Below are 27,856 nucleotides of genomic sequence, written 5' to 3' on the forward strand. Positions count from 1 at the left end.
TTGTTAGTTCAACCTCTTAACAAGTTTTCAAATACACTGCCACCTTCTACTACAGTCTCACTCTATATGATAAACAGAAGTTTATGACAATTTCATACCAGTTGCTGTACTGCTCTGGGCAGCACTTCTCTTTGCACAGGACATCCAGTTATTCCTTGATTTTGTGAATCTTCATCACTGGCATTTCCAGAGTCTACTCCTGTCACAGCCTGGTAAGTGTCAGGAATCTGAAAGTTCTCCTTTTAAAAAAATTAAGATTTAAGTTACAATAGAACAGATATACCAAAGAAAAAAAGAGATTTTAAGAGTACAGTTGTTTTTACAATGTTAAAAAAATTCTCTAGTAAACAGATTATCATACTTTGTTCACTCATGTGCCACTGCCAAAGGCATCTCTAGCTGCTAGCACCACCACCAAGGACAATCGTTCCTGGCTATGCCAATCCACGAATCTGCCTCCAAGGGCATACACAGCAAGAAGATGGGAGGATCTCTTCTTATTCCTACTACATCCCTTCATTCCCTTTAGCAAGGGCACCATGCTGCTACTCTTCCTGTTCTGGTTGACCCACTGCTGGATGAGGACTCCAAATCCAACTCAGAACCTGTTATACTTGCCCAACTGCCTATCTACAATGGCAGCGAAGCAGGAACATCTATCCTACACAAATAGAGAAGACCTGAGGTCAGAGAGCAGAACTGTATTATTCTCACTCTTCAAACAGCCACCTATCCCTTTCTTCACATACAGCAGCCTATGCAGACTACTTTTACAGGGTTAACATATCGCTTCTCACAGCTTGGAAACTCTGCTGTCAGTTGGGAAATTTCTGAAATTTCAGGAGCTACAGTTCATTTAACTGTTCCAATCAATCACACTTTCCCATTCTGGTCAAGCATGCAACTGCCAGGATTGCATCCACTGTTGCAAAGCCAAGAAAATGGAAAGGCACTTAATCCATAGCAATCTGTAACGGAGCTAACTGCTGCTCAAAGGCAAACCACAAGCCAGTCAGTTGCTGCTCTACACTTACCTTTCACACACTAACCAATTAGTTAAGAGACTTGTTCACTCTCCTGGAAAAACAAGTCTCTCTGATGGTATACACTTAATAAAACCTTGGACATTGCTAGCCAAGATAATAAACCAGTGATCAATGATTTTTATAAACCAGTTGTATGATAGAAAAGAAGTGCCAGCATGTTACTTTAATAGTTATAGAAACAAAAAATAAAACAGAATCAGTTACAGTTAAAACTGTAAGTCTAATTAAGAATAGCAACAAGTTAAACTACTGAAAATAGTTTTGTCACAGAACCATCATATTAAAATGAAGCAATTCCTACACAGACAATAGGCCCATCTCCTGGACATTACAAGCAAGATCAAAAGATGGCCTTAGTTTCAGTTTAACTGACCAGCTTGCTGGGGCTGGAGGGAACAGGGTAAAGCAAGCATTTTATAGGTATTAGCTTTTTTTATGGAGATTTGTCTTTCATCAAAAATTCTTTGCATTCAGAAGCTGGTAATCAAAATTTAAATCATGCCATCACAAGACAACGCTATCAGTATAGGCTTCTGCTTAGTTACCAATGATATAATTTCCCCTTAGTGAACTTGAGAGGATCCCAAACGCTTATCTACAAACATTTTACCATCTCTGACACTAAAAACCACCACTAGGAAGCTGAGAGGGGAAGCAAGGTGTGTAAGAAACATTCATACCTTAAAGCATTCAAGAGAATGCCTCAGAGGTACAGTAAGTTCAGACCAGCATAAACAATCCAAAACTCTAAAAGCAATTTTTACTTTTGAAATAAGGATTAAGAATTGCAGTATTAAGTAGTCCAGCAGAAAAAGTCCATCTTCAGGAAATATTACTGGTGTTATATTAATTACATGATTTCTCTGAAGACAAGTCTCCATCATCCCAGAGAAGGGACAGAAAACCAGTCTCAGCAGTTTGGGGTTGGTTTCTTCCCTCTTTGCAAGATCAAGTAACAGAATTGACTGCACAAGGTTCTCTACCAGAGCTGCTTATCAGAAGAAAGGAGAAGGCTATACATAGGACAATGAGGAGTGTGAGGAGCAGGGTTAGACAGGGGTGAGAAACCTGAATGGAGACCTGAATAAAGATGACAGCATAATAGGAAACTCTTCAGCTTTGCTGCAAGCCTTCCTGACTAAAGCCTCTCGAGACAGCCAGCTACTTACCTAATTCCACCTTATCTCATAAACAGCAAGACCTTCTGTAACAAACAGATGAATCAGCTGCTAGCTCTGCACTACAAGGAAGAGGAAAATAAATACAAAAATAGCTACCTAGCTTCTTTCCTTTTTTTTTTTTCCTTCCCCCAGGGAAAACCTTGCAGAGGGAACAGGAAAAAGTCAGAAGCTCTCTCAAATGGCTTTGTTTCTAGTTTAGAGCTGTATTTGCTATCTTTACATTTTAAAAAAATCCTTTGCTGTACAGGCTACCTGTTGGACAGTATTTGGGTTTGTCAGAAAAGAAAAAAAACTAATTCCCCCGGCAGACAACCCTCAATGATGCTAACGTTTAAGGGCCATTGGGCATGCTGAGCTTTGAACTTCACTTTAAACCTACCTGAAGTGAGCCATTTTCAGAAAGCTTCAGTGCTGTACAGTATTCTGAGAGTTTCTGTATGTCGGTGTCTCCTCTTGTCATTTCTGGTTGTATCAGCTGCTCAAAATAGGCTTCTAGTTGGTTATCAAAGAACTCTTCATCATCAATATCGTCATCTATTGAAAGAGAAAAAGATATCCTATTCACCTTTCATGGATGTTTTATATCACCTGACATATTATCAAAGCAAATCCATAATCTTTAATACATTGAGTCTCACAACACAGTCACACAGTCAGAGCAGACTTATCCTGGTCTTCCCTTAAAATAAGTGGGTCACAGAAACATGCAATTGTCTTACTCCGTGACTAGAGATAAACAGCAAAACAAAATGACTATAAGCTATCATTTTAAGTCCCAGGCTATGAAGTGACTTGTCTTCCTCCACATGACCACCACATTCCAACTAGCAAATCATATATGTACTCACAAGTTAAAAGTAAAATATATGTAACATATTTCAAACTTGACAGAACATGACTGAAGCATAGTTCTGTATTTCAATGGCAAAAAATGTTAAGTGCTATTACTAAGAACAGTACTATTCCTATTTGCAAAGTGACAAGTTTTCAAGACAACACTTTTTCTTGGTTTGGGGCTGTTTTTTTAATTTGTGGGGACTGGGGGGAGAGGAGAGTTTCCAGGGCTTTTGTTTGTGTGTTTTAAATACTCAAACATCAGTCAGCTTTTTAGGGCATGGTTAAACGCACTCTTAAAACCATTTTAAAACATGAAGAAACACATAAAACATGTAAAAACATTGTAAACCAAGAAGTTGTTTGACATCATTACTTTTTATTCTTTCATTTCCAGGAAACAGTATCCTGTTTGTGTTTTTCCTTATTAAATAAACAGTATACTCAAACAGGCCTTGCATTTGTAAACTCACTCATTTATAAACTCTATTTTGTTTTCCACATAATTAAAGAAAAGTTAATTTTCAGGTTGCTGGTAATGGTTTAAGAATTCTCCATCAATTCTGCCTTTGGAGTATATTTCAATTCTTCACCCCAAAAAGGTAATTCTTAAGAATCTTCTCAGTATTTCCTTCTGCCAAAGAGGTCTACACAATGCCAAGCACACAAGTAAGCCATCATTACTTTTGCATTCCCAGTTTTGCCAGTGCCCTGTAAAAAGAGCCTGATTTAGAGAAGCACACTCTTTCAACAAAATCAGATTTAGTTGAATTGGAAGTTAAGGATGCTCAGCAACTTTGATATTACAGCAAACCAATCAGGATCTGTTACATTTGAGAGCCAATAAATGAAAATCTGAATCATGGCTCTGTTTCCACGTATGATACTGGAGAAGATGGAGGGACTGCAGCAGGCTAAGTTTTTTCAATTTTTCAAAAAGGACTAATACATACCCTCAGAACAAACATCCATAGAATGCTTTAAAATTATAGAAGGATTAGTTAGTTACCTGAATGGTAGACAAATACCTATAATTCAAATTCAAATTAACAACACAATAATTGTTTTAATCTCATTTACCTATGTCTTGATTTCTTCTTTGTGAAACTGAAATAATCATCTGCTATCTTCCAAATAATGAGAAAGCAGATTAATGTATTTTACCTCAGATACCAGAGACTTCCTCCTTATTTTTAGAAATACTCACCTGCCAAATTTACACTGAATTGCATGACAAAAATTAGTACACTGCACACTGACCAGGAAAAATAGAAAGATCAGTTAGCTTCACCAGTACTGGAACCATGAATAGGCAAGTATTTCCAGCTAATGACTACCAGCTCCTTAGGAGGGCAGTTAAAAGTAATTCCACCCCCTTGGGTGAAAGAAAACAGTATTTTTACTCAGCAAACTATTAACTTCATCATTATACACTTAATGCACAAGTGAAGTTAGACAAACAAGAACAAGGAGACTTCAACAGACAGTCATGACATCTGTAGATGTCATGGGAGAAATCCAGTAACCCTACTTGAAGGCAGGGCTGCTTGATCTCAAGACGGCATCAAACCTATTTATCACTCTGCCTTCCTTGTTCTTGGTGCATCTGAGGACATACCCTGTCATCCTTCACATTATGTGCAAAGTCAGCTGCATTAATAAAGAAGAGCATGTCTGTGCTTCAGCAGCAGCCACTGGAAGGGCACAGAAATGTCAAAACTCTTGTTTAGTTACAAGTTACAGAACTCAAGCTCTCACTTTTATCCCTGCAGGTAAACTAGACTTCCAACTTGGGTGTCACTCTGCGTGTGTAGCATCTAAAGAGATCTGAAACTCAAATAAAAGTTAATTCTAACTGCATGTGTATGTTCTTCATCATGAAAGTTTATCTCTACTAATCTAAACTGAAACTGTAGCTAGGGTTATCACTTTATTAAATGAATGCCCACATTTCTACCTGTATTTTTGATTCACAGTAACTGAGGACTGTTAATTTTTTAGAGTAAACTTCCAATTGTGATTTTCTCTGACAAATTCCACAGCCACCTACTCCCATTACAATTTTAAAACAGCCAGTTTCCCCATGAACGGTTTTCCTTAATGTTCCTAATACTGGTTTTTGATCAAGCGCAATCCTATATTAAATACTTTGGTAAAACAATAGCTTTCTTCTCAAGTATGCAATAACATTGTGTTATAATTCTAGACTCAACTACCCAGGGTTATAAATACACTTACCAGTGGAATCTTCTTCTGAGCTTGCAAGAGATGAGAGTTTCTCATTTTCCAAAAAACTTAAAAGGCTATTACTAAGATGATCACTTGAGCTTTCACCTTCTATCAGCTTTTCAGAAGGTTCAAATGGACCAACCTGTCAAAAGCATCCATACAGAAATGTTTCTAGGAGTTACTAGCTATTGCATAAATTCAGTGAATAATAAACAATTAATGAGGTTGATAATATTCCAAAACTCCACCCCCTCCTTTTTTTTTACCCTACTTATCCCAGCAAACATTCTAGCTCCAATGGACTTTGACTGCTGGGTTCCAGAACAGACACATGCAAGAAACACAGGGATCATAAAGGGGAAAGAGGGTAAAAGCATCTGAATGACACCAAACTTAAACCTCAAAAATAAAATACTGAACCATTGCGTTAAAGAGTTTACACTTGAAAAAATTGGCCGCCCATTCATTAAGCTGCAATCCCAACTTAAAAGTACAAAGACAACTCTCAATAGTTTCCTATGCTGCTAAAACAGTGCCTCTTCAGAAATCATACACCCAGATCAACCCTTTGCTGATAGTTTCTTCAAATGAACCTACTAAATTACTTACAAAGCAGTACTTCAGCTGAATCTAGCTAACTATAAATATCGTATCTTTTATATACCTGAATGATTTTTAAAAACAGCACAATGTAATGCCTAGTCTGGATTTAGTCTCACATTCTTTCTTATAAACAGATCATCTTTTACAGACAGCAAAAAAAGTCAAAGTTCAGAAATTAAAATATTTGAAAGGGACTTGAATAATGGTTTTCAGGTGACAGTCTGTGAGCATTCAACTGCAACTCACTAACCACTGCAGTCCCTAGAAAAATCAAACAAAAGAAAACTAAATCAATTTATTAAATACCAGCTGACACATTAAGGAGTACATCTTGGACAGCATCTGGTTGCAGCCCGAGGCACATTTTCTGTAAGGGCCACAAGATCTCCCATTCCTGTCTGCCTTGTGTCTCTGTGCCCATAGTTGTCAGCTTCTCTAACACAGTAGATAAAAACAGCTGAAGCACAGCCCTACCCATCAATACCTGCAGCTATTTGCTAGCTCTGGGATAGCCACATACACACACACCAAAAAAAAAAAAGGCAGCAGTAAGAATGTGTTACTACAAACGGCCCAGTTTTTCACGTTACAGATATTGAAGAAGTCATCTGAACTAACATTCCTCAAAGTAATTAACAAGCACAGGCCCAAGTCAAATCAGGTTGATATTGTCTACATCAATTTCCAAAAGCATTCCAAGAAGTTCTTCAAAAAGCTTTTCACTAAGTTAAACTACAATTGGGATTTAAAATGTAAGGTCATTACATTGATAAAGAACTACAAGACAGCAGAGGCTAGGAGTAAACAACAATTTTCACAGCTGAAAAAGATTAGGTGGAGTCATACTCCCATGGCACTAATTCTGTTAAGTGATCTGCAAAAAGGAGGCAAAGTGAGGCATGACACATTCAGCATGCTAGCACTGTTACAAACTTAAGGGATATACGATATAACACAATAAACACAGATCAGTTCCCTCCCTCCTCCTCTCGCAGAATTAAGTCTATTACAAGATTAATGTTAGAAAACCTTTAATTTCACTGTATTTAGAAAAGCTTTCACCTTGTTACTCTCACTGTCTGGAAGAAAACATACTCCAGTTGACAAATCTGAAACAAGATAACGTAGTGTAATCAGTACTTACTATGCTCTTATGTTATACTGCTAAGTGCTAACTCTTATGTAAGATAGCAGACCAAGCCTCCTGAAGGTCTTGGCATACACCATAAAAATAAGCCTCAAACATACATGTTATCACAATACCAAAGTTTACATGTTCTTACAACAATGACCTAAAGTATCTGGGAGTAATTAAAAAGCCAGGGCTTCATCAGGGCTAGAACTGTAAAAATTATGAAAGACAATTACTGCCTCAATAAGGCAGTACAAAAAAGTAAGAAGTCCCAGGTTGCATTAGCAGAAGTAGGAACAAGTGTTCTGTTTCACTGTTGCATTTCACCTACTGGGCCAATTCTTTTTTTGGATCACTTGTAAGCAGCTTCCACTTGTCTTTGTGTTACATCCACACATAATCCAATTGCAAGTCCCACAAGACAGAGAACATTTTAGATATGCACATACAGATTATGGCAAAAATGGTTCCTAATTCTTAAGCAATAGATGGGAATTAAAGACAATTTCTGGACTAGAATCCTAAACCTTGAATAAACAACAAGTTAAAACCAATTAACTAAATACAATCAGGCACTATCAAGTCCGAACACTGGGCAGTCCCAGTTTTCCAAAGCAACATGATTTTTGTTGCCATAGTTACTGCCACTTCCGCAAGACTACAATAAGTGACCGAAGTCAACACTTCGCTGTTAGAAGCGTGTTTTATAAGGGCCCATTTAGATTACAAACCATAGTATTTTCTAATTGAACATGTTCTCTGTTAAATTAATACTCACCTCATGAAAACCTATGCAAATATTCAGATAAAGCTTAGAAAAGGATAATGACTAGAAATATGTATTTACTAAGTATATTTACTGAATTTTAAGGAACGAGCAGAATTTAATCACAGGACTGGCATTAGCAAAAAACCCATACAAGTCCAATAGCAATAGCCACAATTTAAAATAAGTTACAAAGTATTATTTTGCTTCCACTACTCTACTCATACTTCAAAAAAAGCATAGTTTTCATAGCAAGTATTCCAAACTACTTTTTCATGCATCATCTCACTAGAAAAGTATGTTTCCAGCTTCTAGAGCTGCAGTTAAAGATCATCTGTTACAGGTTGGAATAGGGCAAGAAGAGAGACATTAGTTAAAGTACAATCTCGTAGACTTACACCTACTGAAAGAGAAGGGGTAGAAAACAACTTACATACACTTTTTCCACAAGTAAAGTTCCTGAAATTAATTCAGATTCCTACTAGCATTCTAGTTATGGCATTTTATAGCAAACATTATTCTCACCAGCTTCCTGTCTAGCTTCATACTTTGGGGAGAAATCTAAGAACACGTCAACCACAAGCTTTCTCTGTTCTCACTTTGTTCAAATCAAAGAGATTCTTTTGCAAAGCCCATTTACACCATGCCATAAAGCAGTGAAAGGGTCGAGAAGACATCTATAGCTCAAAAAGTGAATTACACTGAGAATAAGTATACAATTTTTCTCAAATTTTAATACCTTCCAATCGTTCAAGTGGCAATACCTCAAGTAAGGTATCTTGACTGCGATTTGAATGCTCAATCACATTCTGATCCTGCTCTCCATATATTGAGTGGGATTCTTTCAAACTAACAGAAGTTGGCTGAGGTTCCTTAACTTGTGTAGCAACTTCCCTAGAAGGAGAAATATTTCAGTGAAAAAAATTAGTAAGATATATAGATCAACGTTAGTATACAACATCTCTATAAAGATTTGATAAATTCTCATGCCTTCATCTCTAGGAAGTCAGCTGTTCCCATTAACATAGATTCTACAGGCCTATTACCTGTCATTTTACACTGAAGGAATAAATATCAAGATTACAAGGGCTTCAGTTTCACAATCTACTGTGTGAAACAAACAGTGAAATTTAATGTAACATATGCCTCTACTTTTTTGTTTGTTCCTTTCCCTTTCATTTCTGCAAGAAGAGGGAAAAGTATAAGGGGAAAAGGGTCTATTCCAGGCGAGTTCCATGATCCATTTGAGAGCAAGTCAAACCCTAGACAAGATTTTCCTAAGTCCACAATATCAGCATACCTTTCGTAACATTAAATTAGGGAGTAAATCATACAGAACATGACTTACTGAAATTCCATATAGCTCTGTTAAATAACAGCTTTTATAATTCTGCAGGAAAGTTATTTTTCACTTCTGGTTTCATAGGACTTCCACACAGGCAGAGAAGTTAATCATGTAAGATGTTAAAATTTCCTCATGGAGTGAGCTGAACCACACTTTTGCTTTAATATTTTATATGTATGTAAATAAAACTAACATTTGAAAGTCTAAAATGCAATTATTCCATGGGTTTTTTCACTTCAGTACAATCAAGACACTGACTCCCTCTCTTAAACCTTACATTCTTTGTTTGCATAGGGACATACTGCCTAGAGTGCAATTTTATCAAAGATGCACATTGCGGTTTCTATTGCAACAATAGGAACAAATTTGACCTTGGTTAGAATAACCTATGCAACAGCGTCCAACATTTCCACCCCTTAGTAATGCTCTCTAAATTATTTCACTAACACTCATTATTTCCTAAGAAATAACAATCACTGAGGCCACAAGGAAGCTAAATTTAATAGAAATTGATGTTCCTTTCTGTATACAAGCTGCATGATACTTACTTGGAACAAATTCAAATCAGTGCAAACTATTATTCACACACATCCCATGAACCAGAAACATCAGCTTAAATCTAGATTATGTAGTATAAACTAGGTAAATACAAGCCAGATTCAAATAAGTCAATTAATCATGCTTAGGAAACTTTTAATTAGTGTGGCAACAAAACAAATATCATAGTTTAAAAAAAACAACAACAAACACTTCTGAAGATTCATTCCTGTCATGTACATGAAGCCCAATTAGTCAATTAACCAGCAGAACGCTGTTCATGTACGGTTGTACAGGCTAAGTGGTAGCTTTGCACAGGATGCTTTCACATAGCCCACCACTATCCCTCTTCAGAAAACACGGAAGAGCTGGTTTAGTAGGAAAAGCTGCCCAGGCTGCCAAACACTGTAAGCTAACAGGCTACTGCACAGCTGAGCTCTCCAGTTACCGCCATCAGAAGGCCAGTAGTAGAAGCTGCTGCTAAGGTAAGCAATTCAATTCTTAAGTACTCCATAATTAGCGTATAATACATATAAATCTACATACTGGTATGTGCATGTTAGGACAGAATTAGATTTCAACTATCTCACTTACATGTCATCACGAAAGCTTAGGGCAAATCTCTCCATTGGCTCAGGATCTGACTGACTACTGTGAGAAGATCCTGATAGAGTTGAATGTTTCCCTTCTAAATAGGATGCACGGATATCAGAAAGCCTGTAAAGGTGGGAAGGAAAAACATACAACAGAATCATTCTAATAGGTACCTCTTCTGTTTTCCAAAGAATTGGGAAAAAAATATCACACTGATGGCCACTAATCTCCTATAAGTTCAATTATTTGACTATTTTAGCATCTTCTAACCAATCTGTATTTACAGGTACATATATGTACCCAGAATGATCGTCTCCAGTCTTTAGTTCTTTAGAGAAGAAATACCACATTATCATTTTTAGTGGCTAGTGCTGTCCCATTTGGAACATACGCTTCTGGAAAAACAGGGTATAAAAGTCTGATCTTACTTCTTGTTAAGTCACAGGACAGCAGTTAAGTGAGCAAAGGCTTCTAAGTGTTACTCTTTGCTCTACTCCTTGCTGAACAAATCATTAGAAATTGCGTTAAATTTTAATTCGTACCCATAACAGTAGTTCTTACGCTACCCTTTCTAAAATGAGCCAGACTCAGGTAAGTTAAATGAACAGCTAATAGAGTTAAGAAAACACACGTGTAAAAAATGTATTATTATTCACTACACGACTTCAAACCTGAGTATACTAAGCTGAAGAGTTCAGTTAAAAGAAACGTGACTGTCATCCTAAACTAATCTTTTAAAGGGTAATTTTAATAAACGTTAAGTATTTTATGAGTTATGAATTTAATGCAGATTTTTCACTGCTAACACAAACAACCCTATGTTTGCTGATTAGTATGCTACTGATTAGTAAATAGTTCTATCATCTACCAAATAATGTCAAAAGCATTTTTCCTCTCCAAAGTTAAGTGTTTCAAACCAGTCAACTGTTTTTTATATTATTAAGTGGTATTAACTGATAGCCTCACCTGTTGTCACAGCCTGCTTTACTCCTGGCAACAGTTGAAGCTGCAACAGGTAAGCCAGGATTTGAGGAAAAAGTAACATTTTCAAAAGTGACACTTGCACTGCTACTCAATGAATGGCCCAAGAAGCTTGGAAACGTCTCATCGGCAATATTTCTGAAGTCTTCCATCATCCTGCACACCTCGCTTAAAATAGCACTCTGCTTGGCAACACCATCAGCCCTGGTCCAGCAGCATCTGAAAGTAGGAACAAAACAACTATACAGTTACACAAGTCACAGTAACGCCGTCAAAAATACGTTATTTACACATCACAGCCAATATGCTTTGGCAATCACCCCACTTTATCCACAAACGCACTTAAAAATTATATCCAGTCCCCCTTCCCCCAAGCCTCTCGGGGGCCACAGAGTTTTGCAGCCGCCTTGGACTTTCTAAAAGGAGCAGCGCTCCTGCAAGTTGAAGCACCGACGCCGCAGGACGTGCCAACCTATATTTAGCCTGTAAAGCTGCTTGCACCGAGACCGCCTTCCACCATTTCCACAGCAGCCAGCACCTGGGGAGCTACACGCTCCCTGATGCCATCACCGCGGGCCGCTCCTTGGCAGGCTGTAGCCCAACGCTAACGATCTCATCACGGAAGGCCCGAACACCCCCGCCCTTCGTGCACTCCGCACAGGCAGACGCGCACAAACCCCCCCCGCCCCGCCGCCCGTCACGGCCCGACGGCCCCGCCGGGGGAGGCGACCGCCGACGCTCAGGCCGGGACGGGGAGCGGGTGGAAGCCAACGACCCCTTTCTCCTCAGACGTGAGGAGAGGGGCCCTACGCTGCCCGGAGCACCCCCCCCCGCCCCCCCACGACCAACCCTTGGCGAGGAGCGCGTGCGCAGCGCCGCCACTCACCTCCCAAACTTTCCCCAGCCCGCGCGCGCGCTGCGCCCGGCCGCCCGCTCGCACCCCGCCTCCTCCCGCCGTCAGCCAATGGTCGAGATCCCGCCGGAGTCGGCGATTGGCCTGCAGGCCAGGGAAGGAGGGGAAAAGTTTGAGGAGAGGGCGATGCTGATTGGGCGACGGGTGGGCGGCACCGCCTAGCTCCGCCCCCGCCGGCGGCGCCCCGTCGTCCGTTAGGCGGGAAGCGGCGGGTGGGGGGAGGCCTCTCCCGTGAGAGGGGGCAGTTTTGCGCTAGCGCTGACTGGGGAGGCTTTCGGAAGAGGACGATGAAATCGGTTATTTCAGGTATTTGCTCACGGACCGGCGAGGTTTGAATCTCGGTACCGGTGAGTAACTGGGGGTCTCTCAGGTGAGCGGCGGGGGCCCCCGAGATGTGCCGCCAGTCATGTCTGACCAGCCGGGTCAGGGCAGAGGCCGTGTAAAAAGGAAGAAGCTTTAGTCGCATTTACTTAGGTGATAGTTTTTATTTATGCGGCGGGCGTTGTTTATATTACCGACTTTGTTTTCTGTTGTCTTGTGGCTGTATGAGTCACTTAGGTGAGGTTGAGCGATGTGCAGTTCATATACAGTACATGGGAAATTTTATTTCCATTTTGAAGCATAAATGTCACATTTTTAAGTAGAGGATGAGAAGGCAGCAGATGCCTTTCAAATACACGTGTATGTGTGTATGACAACTTCAGAAGATCTATAATCAAATTCAGTGTCACTCCAGGACATTTTTACAATGCACTGCTACAGCTGTATTCCTGGTATGGAGATTGCAAAAAGCAAGAATGAGAGTGAAAATTCACACACTTGATGTCATCAGAAGTTCATGCTGTGTTCAAATATGTTCAAAACTAAACCAACCAAAACCAAAACAAACACCAAAGCCACTTCCTACAAGACCCCAAAACTTCTGGTCCTGAAGTTCAAGCTGAGATGTGCTCCAAACACATAAACAGCATATAGGATAATGCATTTCTTCTCTCAGAAGAAGAAAAGGGAGAGCAGCCTTACAATAAATTTAAAATACTGCAAGTACCTTCTGTAATCTCCCTCCCTCCCGGGGGTTCTGCTGCTTATGTTCAAGGGCCCAGATCCTGCACAGAAGTATAGTTCACCATCTTGAGTCATGGGAGCAAGAGAGATTAATAAAGAGGGATGCATGAGTTTGAGGAAATGGAGGTGGCCAGTCAAGGATATGGAGTGAAAGGTGCTGGTTTGGGGAGATGTCAATGCAAAATGGCAGGCAGGGGAAAGGCAAGCATCAGCCACAAAACCAGCATAAGTTCATTTGTTGAAGTCAAAGTACTTGGCCAGTCCATTGGAAACGTGACTTGTTTGCACCGAAATGTAACAGCATGTTTCCATTAGTAAGAAGTGTGACTGGAGTTAGTCACTTGGAATAATAGATGTTCAGCACAGAGGAAAATAACGTGACTATGCTCAATTAACTATAACAAAAATGCATAAAAAGTTGTCATTTACTTTATTATTACCATAACTGGTTATTCTGGGCTCTAAAAGAATAACAGAAGCAAATCTAAAGAAAAAAAAAATGCAAGCAGGACTCTTTCCCTTAGATCTGGCTTATCAAGGATAGTTATATGTAAAGAATTATCTTTGAATTTATTTTACACTACTTGTTGTGACACTGCAGTAATTGAAGCATACCTGACATACACTGTAGGGTCTCATAGCACAAACTTTTAGCATTGGGAAACAACAGCATATCTAGACACCGCCACTTTGCTTTCCTTGATGGCTGCTTAGGAAGGAGCCCTGGTTCTTTTTCCGGGTACAAGTAGAAGTGGTACAAGTAAGAAAAAGATCAATTGCTGTATTGAAGGAAGTAACCTTTTAAAGGGTTAAGACAGAAATTCTGGAAGTGGCTTAAACCTCCAAAAGTATATTCTGCTGCTTGCGTACCCAGAAACAGCTTGTTCTGTTTTTTCTGTTTTAGGAATGAATCCCAGTATAATAGCTTTGATCTCTTTAGGAATGAATCCTAGTATAGTAGTCTCAATCTCTTTTTTTTTTTTTTTTAAATTACTCATTCTCGCACAGAGGAATATTGTTACTTCCTACACCCATTTAAACTGTATTTTTTAATCCTGTAACATTTCTGTTGTTTACCATACAAAGTATGGCATGATTTTATAGAAGTTAACTTTTTGGTAAAAAGGTCTAAGTACCTCCTCTTACTAAACCTTTTTTTTTTTTTCCCCACAGTTCTGTTCCTGCTGGCTGAAAAGCATCAGCAGCCTACCTCCACACACTGTTGTCAGCGAGCACACCGTAACACTGTTGTTACCCGTCATTGTTTTTCAGCAAATTAAAACTAGACTTCTCAGAGGAATCAAGAAACAAATGTGGTGTATCCGAGCAAAAATATAGCACCTGAGCAAATACAGTTTTCAGACTACAAGTACAACTCACAGGAACTTGCTATCTTTTTATAAGAATGGAGGTTGCCCTCTCCATTATCTATACTAGTGGTCTAGTCCATGAAGTAGCATAAGCCCATTTTGAAGCATAAGCCCTACATTATTAGGCTTTGGGTTTCTGCTGCACAGAGCACACCTTTATCCTTCCTCCCCCTAAGATGGGCTGAACAAGCTCAGCAGTCACATCCTGTGCAGTAATGCTACTCCCTAGCAATACCATGTAGTCATTGTCCAGTTTTATCCTCCCGCCTGTCTCACACCGGCCAAAGCTTGAGTCCATGCCAGCATGCTGATCCATCCACAGCAATGGTGTTCCTGTGCTGACACATCAAAAAAGGAGGCTTTTAAGTCAGTACTATTTCTTCAAAACGTCTTAAATGAATTATTCAGTCACTGGAAAAAAATTACAAAATAATTTTAAATCCAATGACTCTAGTACTCTGCAGACTTTCAATACAGCCATGAGAAAAGTCAGAGCACACCCTGTGGCAGAAAAATGTAATACCCAACTGCACATCCAGAATGGCACATGACGTCACAAAAGCAAAAATATGAGAATGGACACCTGAATCAAAAAAGCTCCTTCAGCAGGAGCCTGTTTAAAGAAAAAAAAAAAAAGAAAAAAAAAAGCCTATTACAGGAAAAAGCATACTAATACAGACCTTTTAGAATAAGTTTATTAGTCAACCACAATTATAAAATTTAAATATTTATACAGCAAGATGGAAAATTCTTAAGTAACCAAACACTCCAAACTATTCTGCTGCAGTATACACAGGAATGGTTTTGTTTCTTTTACAAGTTGATCCAATATCATTCTTTAGTTACTCAACTTCTTGAAGGCATGTTTAATTTAAGAAGATATTTCACATTTGTCAATGCAATATACAAAAAGAAAAAAATTCAAGACCATAATATGCTGATTCCAAAAATAAAAGAAAAAAAAAAAAGAAAAAAAAAAGGACAGGCACATTGAAGTCAGCTACACCATAAATAGCTTGTGTTTAACGCTGTTTGTATGTGTTGCCATAGTTAAAAGGGTACAGATTAAAATGTTCCTTTGATACACAAACATAAATAACATGTTCCAAATGTTGTAGTTTGTTCTGCAAAACATGCATAAAGTTCCCAAATTTTTTAAAATCTTCTGTACTAGAGAAGAAATACAAAGGCAGCCAGAAAGGGAAGCATTCACAAACACCAGAATAAGGCCCTTCAGAGTTTATTTAAAGTAACATGTTAAACCCCTTCATTCTCAGGTAATAGATTAAGAGGCCGAGATACACATCGTCTGCGAGGGTGAGGATACTGGAGGTTGGCAGTGTCAGCATCGCAAGAGTGCTCTATCAGAGGAGGAGGAGGAAGGAGCTGGGCATGACTGGACCATCTCGATCCAGCCCGTGGGGAATCCAGAGGGGGAAAGAAATACCTGAAACAATTAAGAAAGGAACAAAACACCAAAACAAAAAAAAACAAAACAAAACAAAAAACAAACAAACAAAAAAAAAAGGAAAAAGAAAAAGAGAAAGGTAGTAAATACAAGGAGAACCAAAGGGGAGAAAAGACATGCTGGAAAAAAAAAAAAAGGCTTTAGTATATCCATGCCAAAACCAATAGAACATAATAGCAGAAATCAATGCTTGTAATTCAAAACAAGACAAATCTGGAAACTGTTCTTTAAAGGAAAACAATACAGTCTTTTCCACTGAAATTCATAGAAAAGAATACCATAATAATAATCCTAGTATACGTTTTTACAGAAGAACAGATTGCTTTGGAAATCAAAAGGATGTTATAGCACAGCTATTAACAGGCTTTCATTCTCCCAGAATTCCTGCGATTCGTTAACAGAGCTTTTAGTAATGCTTCATTTGTGACACAAAATATACATTAAGTATTATCTAAGTACATTTTCTGCATATGCATCCAATTCCGATTAACTTCACAGCACTTCTAGAATAGACGTAAAAACATCATTGTTTTTACAATACTTTAAATTTAATAATATACATTTACAGAGAATCACTACTGTCAATGAAATACAGTCTTTGTATGTATTTACATATTTCTGCAAAATCCTCAGAGTAAATTTAAGATTCTTGGTGAATGCAAGACTCAGAATTATGCCATTTCGTGCCATTTTTATTAAACTTACCCGTAATACTTGTGCATTTAACTACGTTAGATACCTACAGATGTTTTCTGTCTTGTTTACAGTTCTGTTGACTTACATAAAGGAACAGCTATACGATTAATGAAATTATGGGACAATTCACAACAAGCTGCATTTTGGTTTCAATCTTTTTAGGATACTATGCTTAGAGAATTTTAGTGACTCCATGGAATTATTACCACAGGAATGTACAAGTACAGATCAGAAAACGTACTTTGCTTAGGATGAAGAAAGTATGACAGTACTTAAAAAACATTTATTTGAAGTCATACTGAGGTATAAATGAAGCAATACCAAACCATTAAAGCTACCATCTGTACAATTGTCAAAACACAGTTTTCTTATTCCTTTAAAACTAACAGTTCCATATATTACAAAGCAGATACAAATTTGTGATGTTTAGGAATCTTAACCAAATGCTGAACACTATGAAATGCAGAACAAATTAGTTATCAAAACAATTTTCATGAAAATTACTTTAATGGTCACTTCCCTCCTCCCATCCCAATCAAGGACAAAAATTCTGATTTTTAGTCATGAACTATATTTTAATTTGACAAGCTTTCAAAAAAAGAAAAAAAAAAAGCTTTGATAGAAGTTTTGGGGTTTGGGTTGTTGTTTGTTTGTGGTTTTTTTTCCAAACAAGAAGCCTCTCCAAGTATTTTTCTATCAGGAGTTCCAACAGTATCAAACTGTGCGGGCTAGTACAAAAAACGTACACGTGTTTTAAAAAGGCTTTTTGAATAGCATTTAGTAGTTAGCAGGCTGCTGGTGTCTTGGGAGAGGTCAAACGGCGTTGGGGAGGGAAAAAAGGAGTTCGTTTTCCATTCCTGTGTGCATGCAACAAGCAGCAAAACACCAAAGTTACTCCAGTTAGCTTGATATCAGCTCTGCTTTCTGTTAAAAAGGACATAATACAAATGGAGAATGGAAATTGTATCATAAATCTAGGCACACAATTACATCAACATAACAACATAGCCCTACTGACTTATTTTCCAACAATCTACATCATCTGTTCTGAAACTATTTTGATTACAAATCTAGTTTGATGACCATGCTTTAACAAAGTTTTCCAGCTCTGCCTATGCTTTAGCTGTTTCAAGTATAGACGCTAAAACACAGCATCTACAGTCACAGACAAAATAAATTCTGTGTAGGATACCAATTCAATCAAATGTCAGTACATAAATCTTTATTGTGTTAATACACTAAAACAAAAGTTAGCAACTGTGCTTACGCAATTCAAGTCAATGTGATTACAAAAGAGAACATGTAGTTAACTGCATCTTTTTTATAGTAAGGCTCAATCCTAGGACAAGACACCATATCTTTTGAAATTCCACAGCCACAGGCTTAATTCTGTAACAAAATGTTACTTCCAAATTGGAATTGAGAATAATTTATTAAAAAACAAAACAAAAACAAACAAACAAAAAAACCCCCACCACACTTTCAAAATACAAAGCAATGGAGGGAGTCTAAAAATAATGCTAGAAGTTTCATTTTCACAATGGCTTACTACCAACTTCAGGGAGAGAAGAAGGACCGGTGGGGTAGGGTAGTCTTGCTGGCAGGAACACAGCCTCAGATAAGGAGACTGTGAAACCACGCCCTATGCTAAAGAGGTATAAAATAGTCTGTATCTCCCTATAGGAGCCCAAGCAAATACAGTTACATAGCTTTGGATATCACATTTCCAAGACAGGACTACGTTTCAGCATTTTTTTGCTACACTCTTAAGTAGCACCTGGCACCAGGTGACCAGCATCATTTTGTCTGCCTTTCTTGCTGGAGACTTGGCCCATTACCACCTCTTGCTCTGCCCTCTATCTTGTGAGGAAAATGATGAGACAGCCCTTCTCTGTTCAATGCAGCTATGGATCTGGAAGCCAGAACTGCCATTCAGGACTGACTGCTGAAGGGGGGGTGAAGGCTACTCTCAAAAATCAAACTGCCATAGTACTTTACAGATGAGCATTTTAAACTGAACAAAAGCCATATTAGTAGCTGCACATGGATGAAAATGGGAGGCTATCCCAAAGCATTTGGGGGGGGAGTGGAAAGGTGGCCACAAAACTTGGGAGCTGCTGCTATGCAATTTGGCCACATCCAGTCCTTACATCCTGTAAAGTTGACTGTGCACACTCCACCATACAAATGCGGGGCTCAGTGTACTTCTAGATTTCGGTATGCACGAATTGAAATGGTTTTCCGAAGAAGCAGTTAAATTTACCTACTAAACAGCAATTATTACAGAATAAAAACATAACAAAGCAAATTAATCTGCAGTAAGAATGCCATATGAGGAAGATTAAAAAAAAAACCAAAAACTTTCATTCAACTGATGTTACACCTGCAAAAATGCAAGTAAACTAACACTAGAATACGACTGTTGAAACCATACATTATGAAGTATCTTTTCCTCCTTCCTTTCTGCTACATTATCCCAGTGAAAAACAGAAACTGTTGCTGGCATTTTTGCTTCACTTTTAAACATGCATCTAAAACAAAAGTGGAGTTACACAGCAGTATGATGAAGTTTCTCCTTGTTTGAAACTATTTCAGAAAAGTTATTTTTAATAATGTGAAAGAACTAAAGGTGAAAATAGTTGTTTACATTGCTTGTTTACATTGCTTATTTACACACAGTGATTCAGTATGCCTTATGGTTTTGTTCATTTTCCTCTGAACACTGGCATAACAGACACCATCAGAGTAAAACTACAGAGCTTGTAGAAGTATTCATGCGATAAATGACATTGCACTTAAAAAAAATTATAAAACATGAAAGCTAAATGAAATTAAGAAGATTCAGAGAAAAGACTATTTACTGAAATTCAGGCTCTCTGCTAATTAACCTACCTGCTGACAGATGATCCATTTAGTGAATTCTGTAGGCTTGTATTGGCTGAACCTAGAGAGGCATTAAAAATTCCCTGCTGAGAACTACCATTCACTGGACTGCCGTTACCTTTCAGTATACCAGTACACTTCCAGTTGTCCATGTAATTAGCTGCAAATACAGATATATAAAAACTTTTAGTTTCTCTTCTGAAGCTCAGCTTTTGATACAGCTGTGATGTTTCAACTACTACACACCTGGTGTGAATTACAACTGAACTTCAGTACCAACATAAAAATTCCAAACAGCTGAGGATCTGGCCCTTTAGCTGTCTGACACATTCTCTACCTATCCACAACATGAAACTGAGTTTTGTTCAGTAGCAAGAATGAGTTTCCTTTATTAAAATATTGAGGAACAAGTGACAATGGATGAGGAAACTGCCACTGGTGTTTTTTTGTTCTTGGTTTTGGAAATTTAAACAGAAAAAAAGCCAGTTTGCCTGAACATTATTGCCTGAACCCTGAATGTAGATTTTCTGGTTTTGGCAGCAGGAAAACACAGTAATGCAGTATGTTAATTTCAAAAATTACAACTTTACACAGCTCTAGTCTGGTGAAACAATTTGAGGGTACAGTAACAGCTATTCACAGCAGCCTAAATCACGCAAGTGTTCCAGCACAGAAAGTTATTTCCTTTGTCTGAAGTGTAAATATATAAAAATCTATCATTCACAAATCTAAAACGAACTTTGACTCCAGAATTATTTTTTGAGTAAAATTTCTCAAGTATATTCAGCATACTACAAAGCTAATGTATTTCAGGTTGGGTGACCTTACCCTTCCAGAGCCTAACGCAGCCATCATCACCAGAGGAGGCAAGCACTGTGCCTGTAATATTCCAGCTCACTCGCCACACCTGGGAGTTGTGATTATCAAACTGTGCCACAATATGAATTTCAAATTTTGTTAGTCCTCCAGATGAAGTCAATTCTTTCCTGTTTAAGAGAGAAGTGACAGCTCTGCACACAACTGTTCAAAAGTCTGGGCTTGAATGTGATGACAAAAAGAGAGATTACATCTTTTGAGTTTATGTAACAATTGTTACTAGATTAGGAGTATTAAGAGGTATTTAGACAAAATTATAGACTTGCTCACAATCTTGTCATCTTAAAAATCAGGCTGCTAAAAAAAATCCTGCATACGTTGTTACTTCATTTGCTTCTCAGATACTACTGAAATAAGACTATATAGTATACACCACATCATACAAAACTATCTTCCCTTTAAGCTCACCTTAGAGGTTTTAGTGTGAAAATTCGTACATCTTTGGTTGCTACGGCTAAGATGTGGAAGGATCTTCCCAGATTTGGAGCAAATGCAATATCATGTACAGGATCTGTGACTGTCATCAGAGCTTCTGCTTTTGCGTATTTCCTGTACAGCATAAGAAATCAACCTTTAATGCCATGAAAATTGCCAGTGATGCAAGTTATATAAACCAGAGATAGTAGAACAGGGAAAAAGGGGGTTAGTATACTATAAGACTTGCAAAAATAAAAATATTTTCTTAACATAAATGTAATGGTAAGTAGTAATTACAATCAGAAATGGAATACATCAGATAGAGTAACGACTAAAAACAGTATGCTATATCATACAACAAAGCAAGGATTCCAGTACAAAGAACATTTTTTTCTACAGCTGGAAAAGGGAAATAAAAAGATTCTTCCATTCACAAATCTAAAGGGAACTTGTGTCTCAGTAACTTAGTAAATTTTCTGGGCTTGTAAGCAGACCGTTATCTGCTCCTCTGCTGCACGACAAACACGTATTCCATTTTCTTATTTAACACTAGGTAAGTTACAACAACTTTTCTTTATTGTTAATGCACAGAGAACATTGTCTGAAGCCAGGCATAAATCCACAGAACACCTTGGCTCCTTTCCCACACCAATCACCCTGAATGAAACACAAGTTCTCTGTCATCATTTAATTGACCGTGGTTGAGCACACAATTCCTGGCCTTTTCTGGTTCCGAATTCTTAACTGTACAAACTGAACTTTCACAGAACGCTAGGAATTCACAGGACTTTCTGTCATTATAAACATGCTTTTAAAAGCATTTTAAGGTCGTCTTGAACAAAACAGTGCCTAGCGCAACACAATTCAAATTTCAACTTTGCCCTATTAATTCCTTGTGCAAAATTAAGCATATAAATTATTAGAAGCAGAAACAATTCTCCCTTTAAAATGCTTGTATGAACACTGGCATTTCTGCACCGAGATGGAACAAAATTATCAGTATCACATCTGTTAACATCAGTTACCATTCTGAGGTCTTCCTCTCCTCTCCCATCCAATGTCTCAGAGACAGAATTAAGTATTATTATTTACTAGTCCACTCCACATCTAATGACAGGAATAAAATAAAATGCCTTATATTACAAACTCCCACAAATGTTTTATGTTGTCATTTACCATACCTGGTATTTTCATTATATTCATAAATTTGAACCTTAGCCAATATATTTGGACTGTTGTCATCACTTCCTACAGCAATCATTGGAGAATGTGCTCGAGAGCTAAAAGGTGAAAATAAATACTGTTATGTTTACAAATGATTCCACAGGACGTACACCAACCCATTTTTTAAATTTCAGACACATTACCTATAAAGAAAACAAAACAATAAAAAAAAAAAGCACAGAGTTAAAAAAAAAATCGCAAGGAAACATAAGTGCCATTCACAGTTACTGGTACAATCTCCATTCTGTTGTTTTGAAAGTCCACTTTATACACCCACTAAGGTGAAGTCATTAGGGAACATTATTTGGCAATTCAAGATGATGCTCCCAGAGAGTAGGATTGATTTTATATATGCATCTGCCACAAGTTTCATGGCAGAGTCTGCATTCTTTGCAGTACTTTCAATGATTGATTTAGTGGGACTGCATTCAGATTTTGGAAAACGGATTACAAAAGCTAAATGTAGATGAGTTCTAGTTTTTAAATCAACTTTTAACCCCATCCCATGCATTAAAGTGAAAGCCTGTACCTTCAGCACAGACTACTACTAATGAATAGAAGAATAACTGGATCAGCAGGACACAGACCACTATGTCTACACGCAAAGCCACCAAGTGCTTCTGGACAAATAGAATCCAAAGCAGTTCAGCCCTGAATGGTTTTTGCCTTCCTGTTATTGCTGGGGGTGGATGTGAGAAGGGAAGCAAAGGAGAACCTCTGCTTGTATGTGTTCTTCGGAGTGGGGACTACCCAACCAAACTCCTCTCTGATTCCTTCCTGTTCAAGAAGGTTAATTATATCACCGAGCCCCTCAGGATGTAACTAAAAGAACAACTCTTAGCCTTAGGGTGCATGTCCTTGTTAGAGTTGTCAAAATTATTACCTATTGCAACACCTTTCTTAAGGAAAGAAGAAAGAGACAGGAATTGTCCCTTTATAAACACTTTCTCTTATGAAAATCCCAGTTAAGTAAGTTTTGTGAGATAAAGAGCTCATAGCTCATTAGTTCATTACTTGCTAAAAATAATTAAGCTGGGAATATTTCCTCACAGAGCATAGGAGGACTCTTTGTAACACCTCTCTGGCTCTGCCAAACTTGCTTTATTAAAAGAAATGTTAGCAGCTTGCTTTCAGATCCAAGTAATGTCCACTCAATCCTCTCCAGGCATGTTTTAGGATTTATTCTACAAAATTTCAGAACTAACTCTTTGGATCTTCTGCTTTAACAGTCACAAAGCAAAACCTACAGTTCTAATAACATACCTTGAAGGATTCCAAGAGATACAACTGCAGCTTAGCTTACATGAGATTTCATGCTGCAGTGACCACTGACTGAGATTCATCACATCTGGAGCTTCATAAATCCTTACAACTCCATCCGCTGAACAGGTTGCCAACATAAGACCCATATGCTTGGGAGCAAACTTCACATCTGTAACAGATGTCCTACTGTCTACTAGAGTGGTCCTCTTTACCTGCAAAGAAAGGCAGAAATTCTTGAAGGAAATGCTAGCAATTTTCATCAAAAATTTATTCTCTACAGAAGGCTAATGGAAGTCTGACAACACTACTTCATAGGATCACTTACCTCTTCCATCAAGAACTAAAAAAATCTTTATACACCAATGAATTAGAGAAATGACAGATCATTGCACTGATGCAATTCCAAGCATCAAGAGATATACTCACAGTGGTATCAAAGTTCTGGTATCAAAAAGAGTCGGTTAGATTATGCTTTTCAGAAAAAAACCCGAAACACATAACATGAGCATAAAATACAAGAGTATAGGCCACAGGCAGTATGAAACTGTCCTCTTCAATCATACTGGTGACAATATTAACTGCGATGCCTAGCAACACTGCGTTCTAATTTCAGTGCTGCTGAAGTTTACCATGAAGCATTTTCCAACAGAAGCATCAAAACAACAAGTATTTCTGATAAGGGAATGGGTGAATACAGCAGACATTTGATAGGAAGATTAGCTACGGTAACAGAGGAAAAAATCATAAACATTTGTTTTTCAAGTTGTCTCCTCTCCTGCCAGTAAAGCATGAGTTTGAGCTGAAAATTATGCCTCCTGCACGCAGAAGTCAGCTTTCATACCCCACTGGGTGTCAAAGGTCCTGACAACCCAACTCTTCCCAATTATGCATTTGAATGTTAGAAAACTTCAGTAGAAAGTAGAAAACTGCAAATATTATAGCAACCTAAAACAAAACAAAACATTAGAGGCAGGAATACTATACTGAGTTATATAAGATTACACATGGAGAACAGCTGCAAAATAATCTGTTCAGATCTAAAATTCCCTTGACGAAATGCTACGCAGAAAATCCACTTCCAAGCAAACTATTTCCCCCAAAAACCTGCTCTATTGTTTCAAAGATGAACAGCATGAGACAGTTTTAAATGAGCTCTTGTCACAGATGAAAAACCCCACAACTTTAATTCTACTGTAGAGTGGGAATTCATGTCTGCAAGTTGTCTGTCAGGGAACGCCTTATTAAGAAATACCAGTAGTAGTGACGCTAATTGGCCTGAATGTTGCCATTCAGCTGTTTTCCCCAAATGCTTTAAAAATACTTACTCTATATTGGAATATTGCCACAAACTAACAAAACATCAGCAAAATCAGGAACACTTTGTATTAACAGAAGAAAACAGGGTGCTTTCTCTGTTTTGGGAATAGAAAAAATGTTGCAAACCCAGAAATGTCCAGTTACTTGGTATTTAGAATAATTTTCATGTTCAGTCTTGTGTTTAAGTCTGGAATTTAAACAGTTTAAAGCTTCAGCCCATTACGATAAGCAAACAAATCAATGAGGGACAGTAAATCTGTTTATATGAGAACATACAGAAACTGTGATTAATACGTTAACGTCTCACCCAGTGACTCTGGCCTCGGAGTTTATCGTTTGACTCTCCCACTATTTCTTCCCATACAGCTGCTGTTCTATCAAAAGAGCAGGAAGCCAGGACCTGCCCAAATTCAGGATGGGCCCACGTCACACGCCACACAGATCCACTATGTGTCTGCAAGGTAACACCAAAACACTATAGAGAAACATACTTATTGTATTAGTCCAAGCGATTGTGTATTTTCACGACTTTTTGCAGAAGTAAATTCTAGGAAGTAGTAAGAGTATTCCTTTGAAACCTATGTTCATTTATAAAGCTCGAAGTTACACAGCAGCTGTTGCATTTGTTTATTCCTATAAGCACTGCAAAGTTTTGTTGCTATTAATGGTTAAAAGGTAATTACAAGTGTATTTCAAGGCATTATTTATTACTGCTTTGAACTGTAAGCTCCAAGCTGAGAATGTGCCTTGATGCAAAAAGTACATCTTTGTTTTCAATTTTCAACCATTACCATGCTCACTTCTAGCTTGCCTGTACTCTCCCAAAGCATATGCAGAGCATTACTCATCTTCTCCTTTTTTACATGAAACTCCTCTGTCATACCTAGTCAACCTAACGCTTCTTTTTTAGAGAAGGGAAATTCAAAAGCTTCACTCACTTCCATTTCTATCTACAGGTATTATTTTATTGTGGTTCTATTAAATACAAGGTTAAGGACAGTTCAGAAGCTGAATGCACTAATTATCCTGACGTAGCAGTCTCTAATAACAACAGTTCCCAGAAAGGTTTTGGAACAAAAAAACAAAACAAACAAACAAACAAACAAACAGGTCAGATGTTGTAACATTTAATAGCCAAACCTTTTGCTCTTTCTTGGGTTTTTTTGGGGCTACTATATGCGAAGGTACTGTTTTCCAACTCCCTAAACACCAGTTACTGCTATGTTTACTGATAACAAAATCTGCCAACATAACTAAGTACTAACAATGTAAGACTGCATGCCAGCCTCTGCTTTAAGTGAGAGGCATCAGAGATGTTTTATAAAAGCAGAGAAAAAGTATTTTACCGTAAGAAATAGAGGCTCTACAACAAACCAAAAGTATTTCTACTCTACAAGTCAGCAAAACTAGGTATGTTTCTTTGAAAACAAAGGAGAAATTATGGTTATAACTGTGTAATTTTTATAAATACAAACCTTCCAGCTGGCAGTGCAATGCCAATCCCCATTCTCACTTTTGTCCCAGACCTGTTAAGAAATCAAAATACAATCATGCAATTTGTATATAAAGTTTACTAAGTGGTAATACAAAACACAGTCATTAAAAATATAGATAGATAGATACACCACTAAAAATTTTCACCTGGAAAACTCTGCCTGGCTCAGTACACAACTGCACTTCACTTGACCTTGAAAATATCCCTACTACAGGTAGGAAGAAGAGGCATACACCTGCCAAATCCACTATTGTATGAAGTCTATCCTTTTAAACAATAAATTATTCACAGAAGACAAATTATTACAATTCTCAACACTTCATTCACTCTGTTCCACAAGTACACTACTCAGTTTTGCTCCAGAGCCCCCACCAGGGCACATGCTCAGCCCTGGTCACAAAATCCTGATGTGGCTCCTGGCAGTCACCCCACGGAGAGAGCAGGGCAGCAGAAAGAGAATCAGGCAAGTGGGGGAAGAGATCTCCTTTCTGTTCCTGACATTTCTGCCTTGGTTTGTAACCACACACAAGTCACTTAACCTTCCTTTCTCTTGATTTTCCATACATCTTAACCATCTTTGTGCCTTTTTTCCTGAAAAATTGTGAAGTCATGAAAGTAACCAGATGACAGATGCCTCTGGAAGCCTGGCATCCACTCCTGTTTGTCACTCCTTCACTATACAACTTTACTGAAAGTCACCTCGCTTTTGCCCTTCTGGATCTGTAATACAACCTCGGCTGTTACCATCACAGCCCAGCTTCGTCACTTCTCCCCGACTGCTGTTCTGCAGGGCCCACAGAGTGAGAGCGGGACCTGCGCCAGTTCCAAGTATCGTAAAAGTCTGGCAAGAGTAAAACTTTTCTTAAGACAGTCTCCTAAAGGATACCGTTATGATTGGAAAGTAACATTGCTTTGCTAAAGAACATAGGTTTTGAGTCCTACCTACCTCTTAGCATCTTTCTTAAGAACATTCTTTTTCGGCTGTACGTTTTATGTGGACAGTCCAGGCCAAAGACTGACATGGCTTTGGCTTGCTCTTTGGGGGACTTTTTTTCGTTGTTGTTGTTTTGTTTGCTTTTCAATATGTGGTCAGGGAGAAGGGGCCGCTGGCTTGTTTTTAAGCCTCATCTACATTTGACGTAGCTTTCTACGGAAAAGCCGTTTTCTCAACCGTTTACCTGGTCTAACCAAAGATATGACTGCTCTCTGCAAATTACATTTCTTAAATCTAACCACGTAACTCCTGGATTTTTGTCCGTCTTCTCACGATGTGCAAAAAACGGAAAACACAATTCCCTTTTCCCTTACTCTTATTCTGTTTCCTCTACAGGAATGTAAAATCAAGGTTTCCGATGGTTTCCAGTTTCCCTGGTCTGCCAGCGCACACGCGGGACACTTCAGCCCTTCGCCTGCTTGCACTTCCCTGTGGAACGGCACCTTCTGCCCTTCGCCAAACACGGATTCTCAGCTGAACCGGCAAAACCAGCAGCACCGCCTGTGGCCACGGCAGCGGGTCGGGAAAGAAGCGGTGTTTTCACACACGTACGGACAAGGAGCGTGACGGGCGAACGCGGGAGGGAGAAGGCCGCCGCCGCCCCGCCCCGCCCGCCCGGTAGGCCGC

The 27,856-nt window shown here is 38.5% G+C and overlaps 1 protein-coding gene across 1 annotated transcript in view; it reads right to left on the reverse strand.

Annotated features, from left to right (window-relative positions):
• LOC104841575 (centrosomal protein of 192 kDa-like) overlaps nucleotides 1–27,856 on the reverse strand; it is an 89,386-nt gene that overhangs the window by 61,283 nt on the left and 247 nt on the right. The window contains exons 2-17 of the mRNA XM_010583343.1: nucleotides 26,216–26,266; nucleotides 25,048–25,194; nucleotides 23,424–23,635; nucleotides 22,118–22,216; nucleotides 20,928–21,068; nucleotides 20,472–20,629; nucleotides 19,653–19,803; nucleotides 15,860–16,043; nucleotides 12,098–12,615; nucleotides 11,234–11,467; nucleotides 10,268–10,390; nucleotides 8,531–8,685; nucleotides 6,956–7,002; nucleotides 5,300–5,432; nucleotides 2,607–2,761; nucleotides 99–239 (exon numbers count right to left, since the gene is read on the reverse strand). Of these exons, the coding sequence (XP_010581645.1) occupies nucleotides 99–239; nucleotides 2,607–2,761; nucleotides 5,300–5,432; nucleotides 6,956–7,002; nucleotides 8,531–8,685; nucleotides 10,268–10,390; nucleotides 11,234–11,467; nucleotides 12,098–12,615; nucleotides 15,860–16,043; nucleotides 19,653–19,803; nucleotides 20,472–20,629; nucleotides 20,928–21,068; nucleotides 22,118–22,216; nucleotides 23,424–23,635; nucleotides 25,048–25,194; nucleotides 26,216–26,266 (2,649 nt within the window). The remainder of the gene's footprint in view (nucleotides 1–98; nucleotides 240–2,606; nucleotides 2,762–5,299; nucleotides 5,433–6,955; nucleotides 7,003–8,530; nucleotides 8,686–10,267; nucleotides 10,391–11,233; nucleotides 11,468–12,097; nucleotides 12,616–15,859; nucleotides 16,044–19,652; nucleotides 19,804–20,471; nucleotides 20,630–20,927; nucleotides 21,069–22,117; nucleotides 22,217–23,423; nucleotides 23,636–25,047; nucleotides 25,195–26,215; nucleotides 26,267–27,856) is intronic.

This window comes from Haliaeetus leucocephalus, unplaced genomic scaffold (assembly GCF_000737465.1).
Source record: "Haliaeetus leucocephalus isolate CR32 unplaced genomic scaffold, Haliaeetus_leucocephalus-4.0 Scaffold889, whole genome shotgun sequence".
In the NCBI taxonomy this organism is placed as follows: Eukaryota; Metazoa; Chordata; class Aves; order Accipitriformes; family Accipitridae; genus Haliaeetus; species Haliaeetus leucocephalus.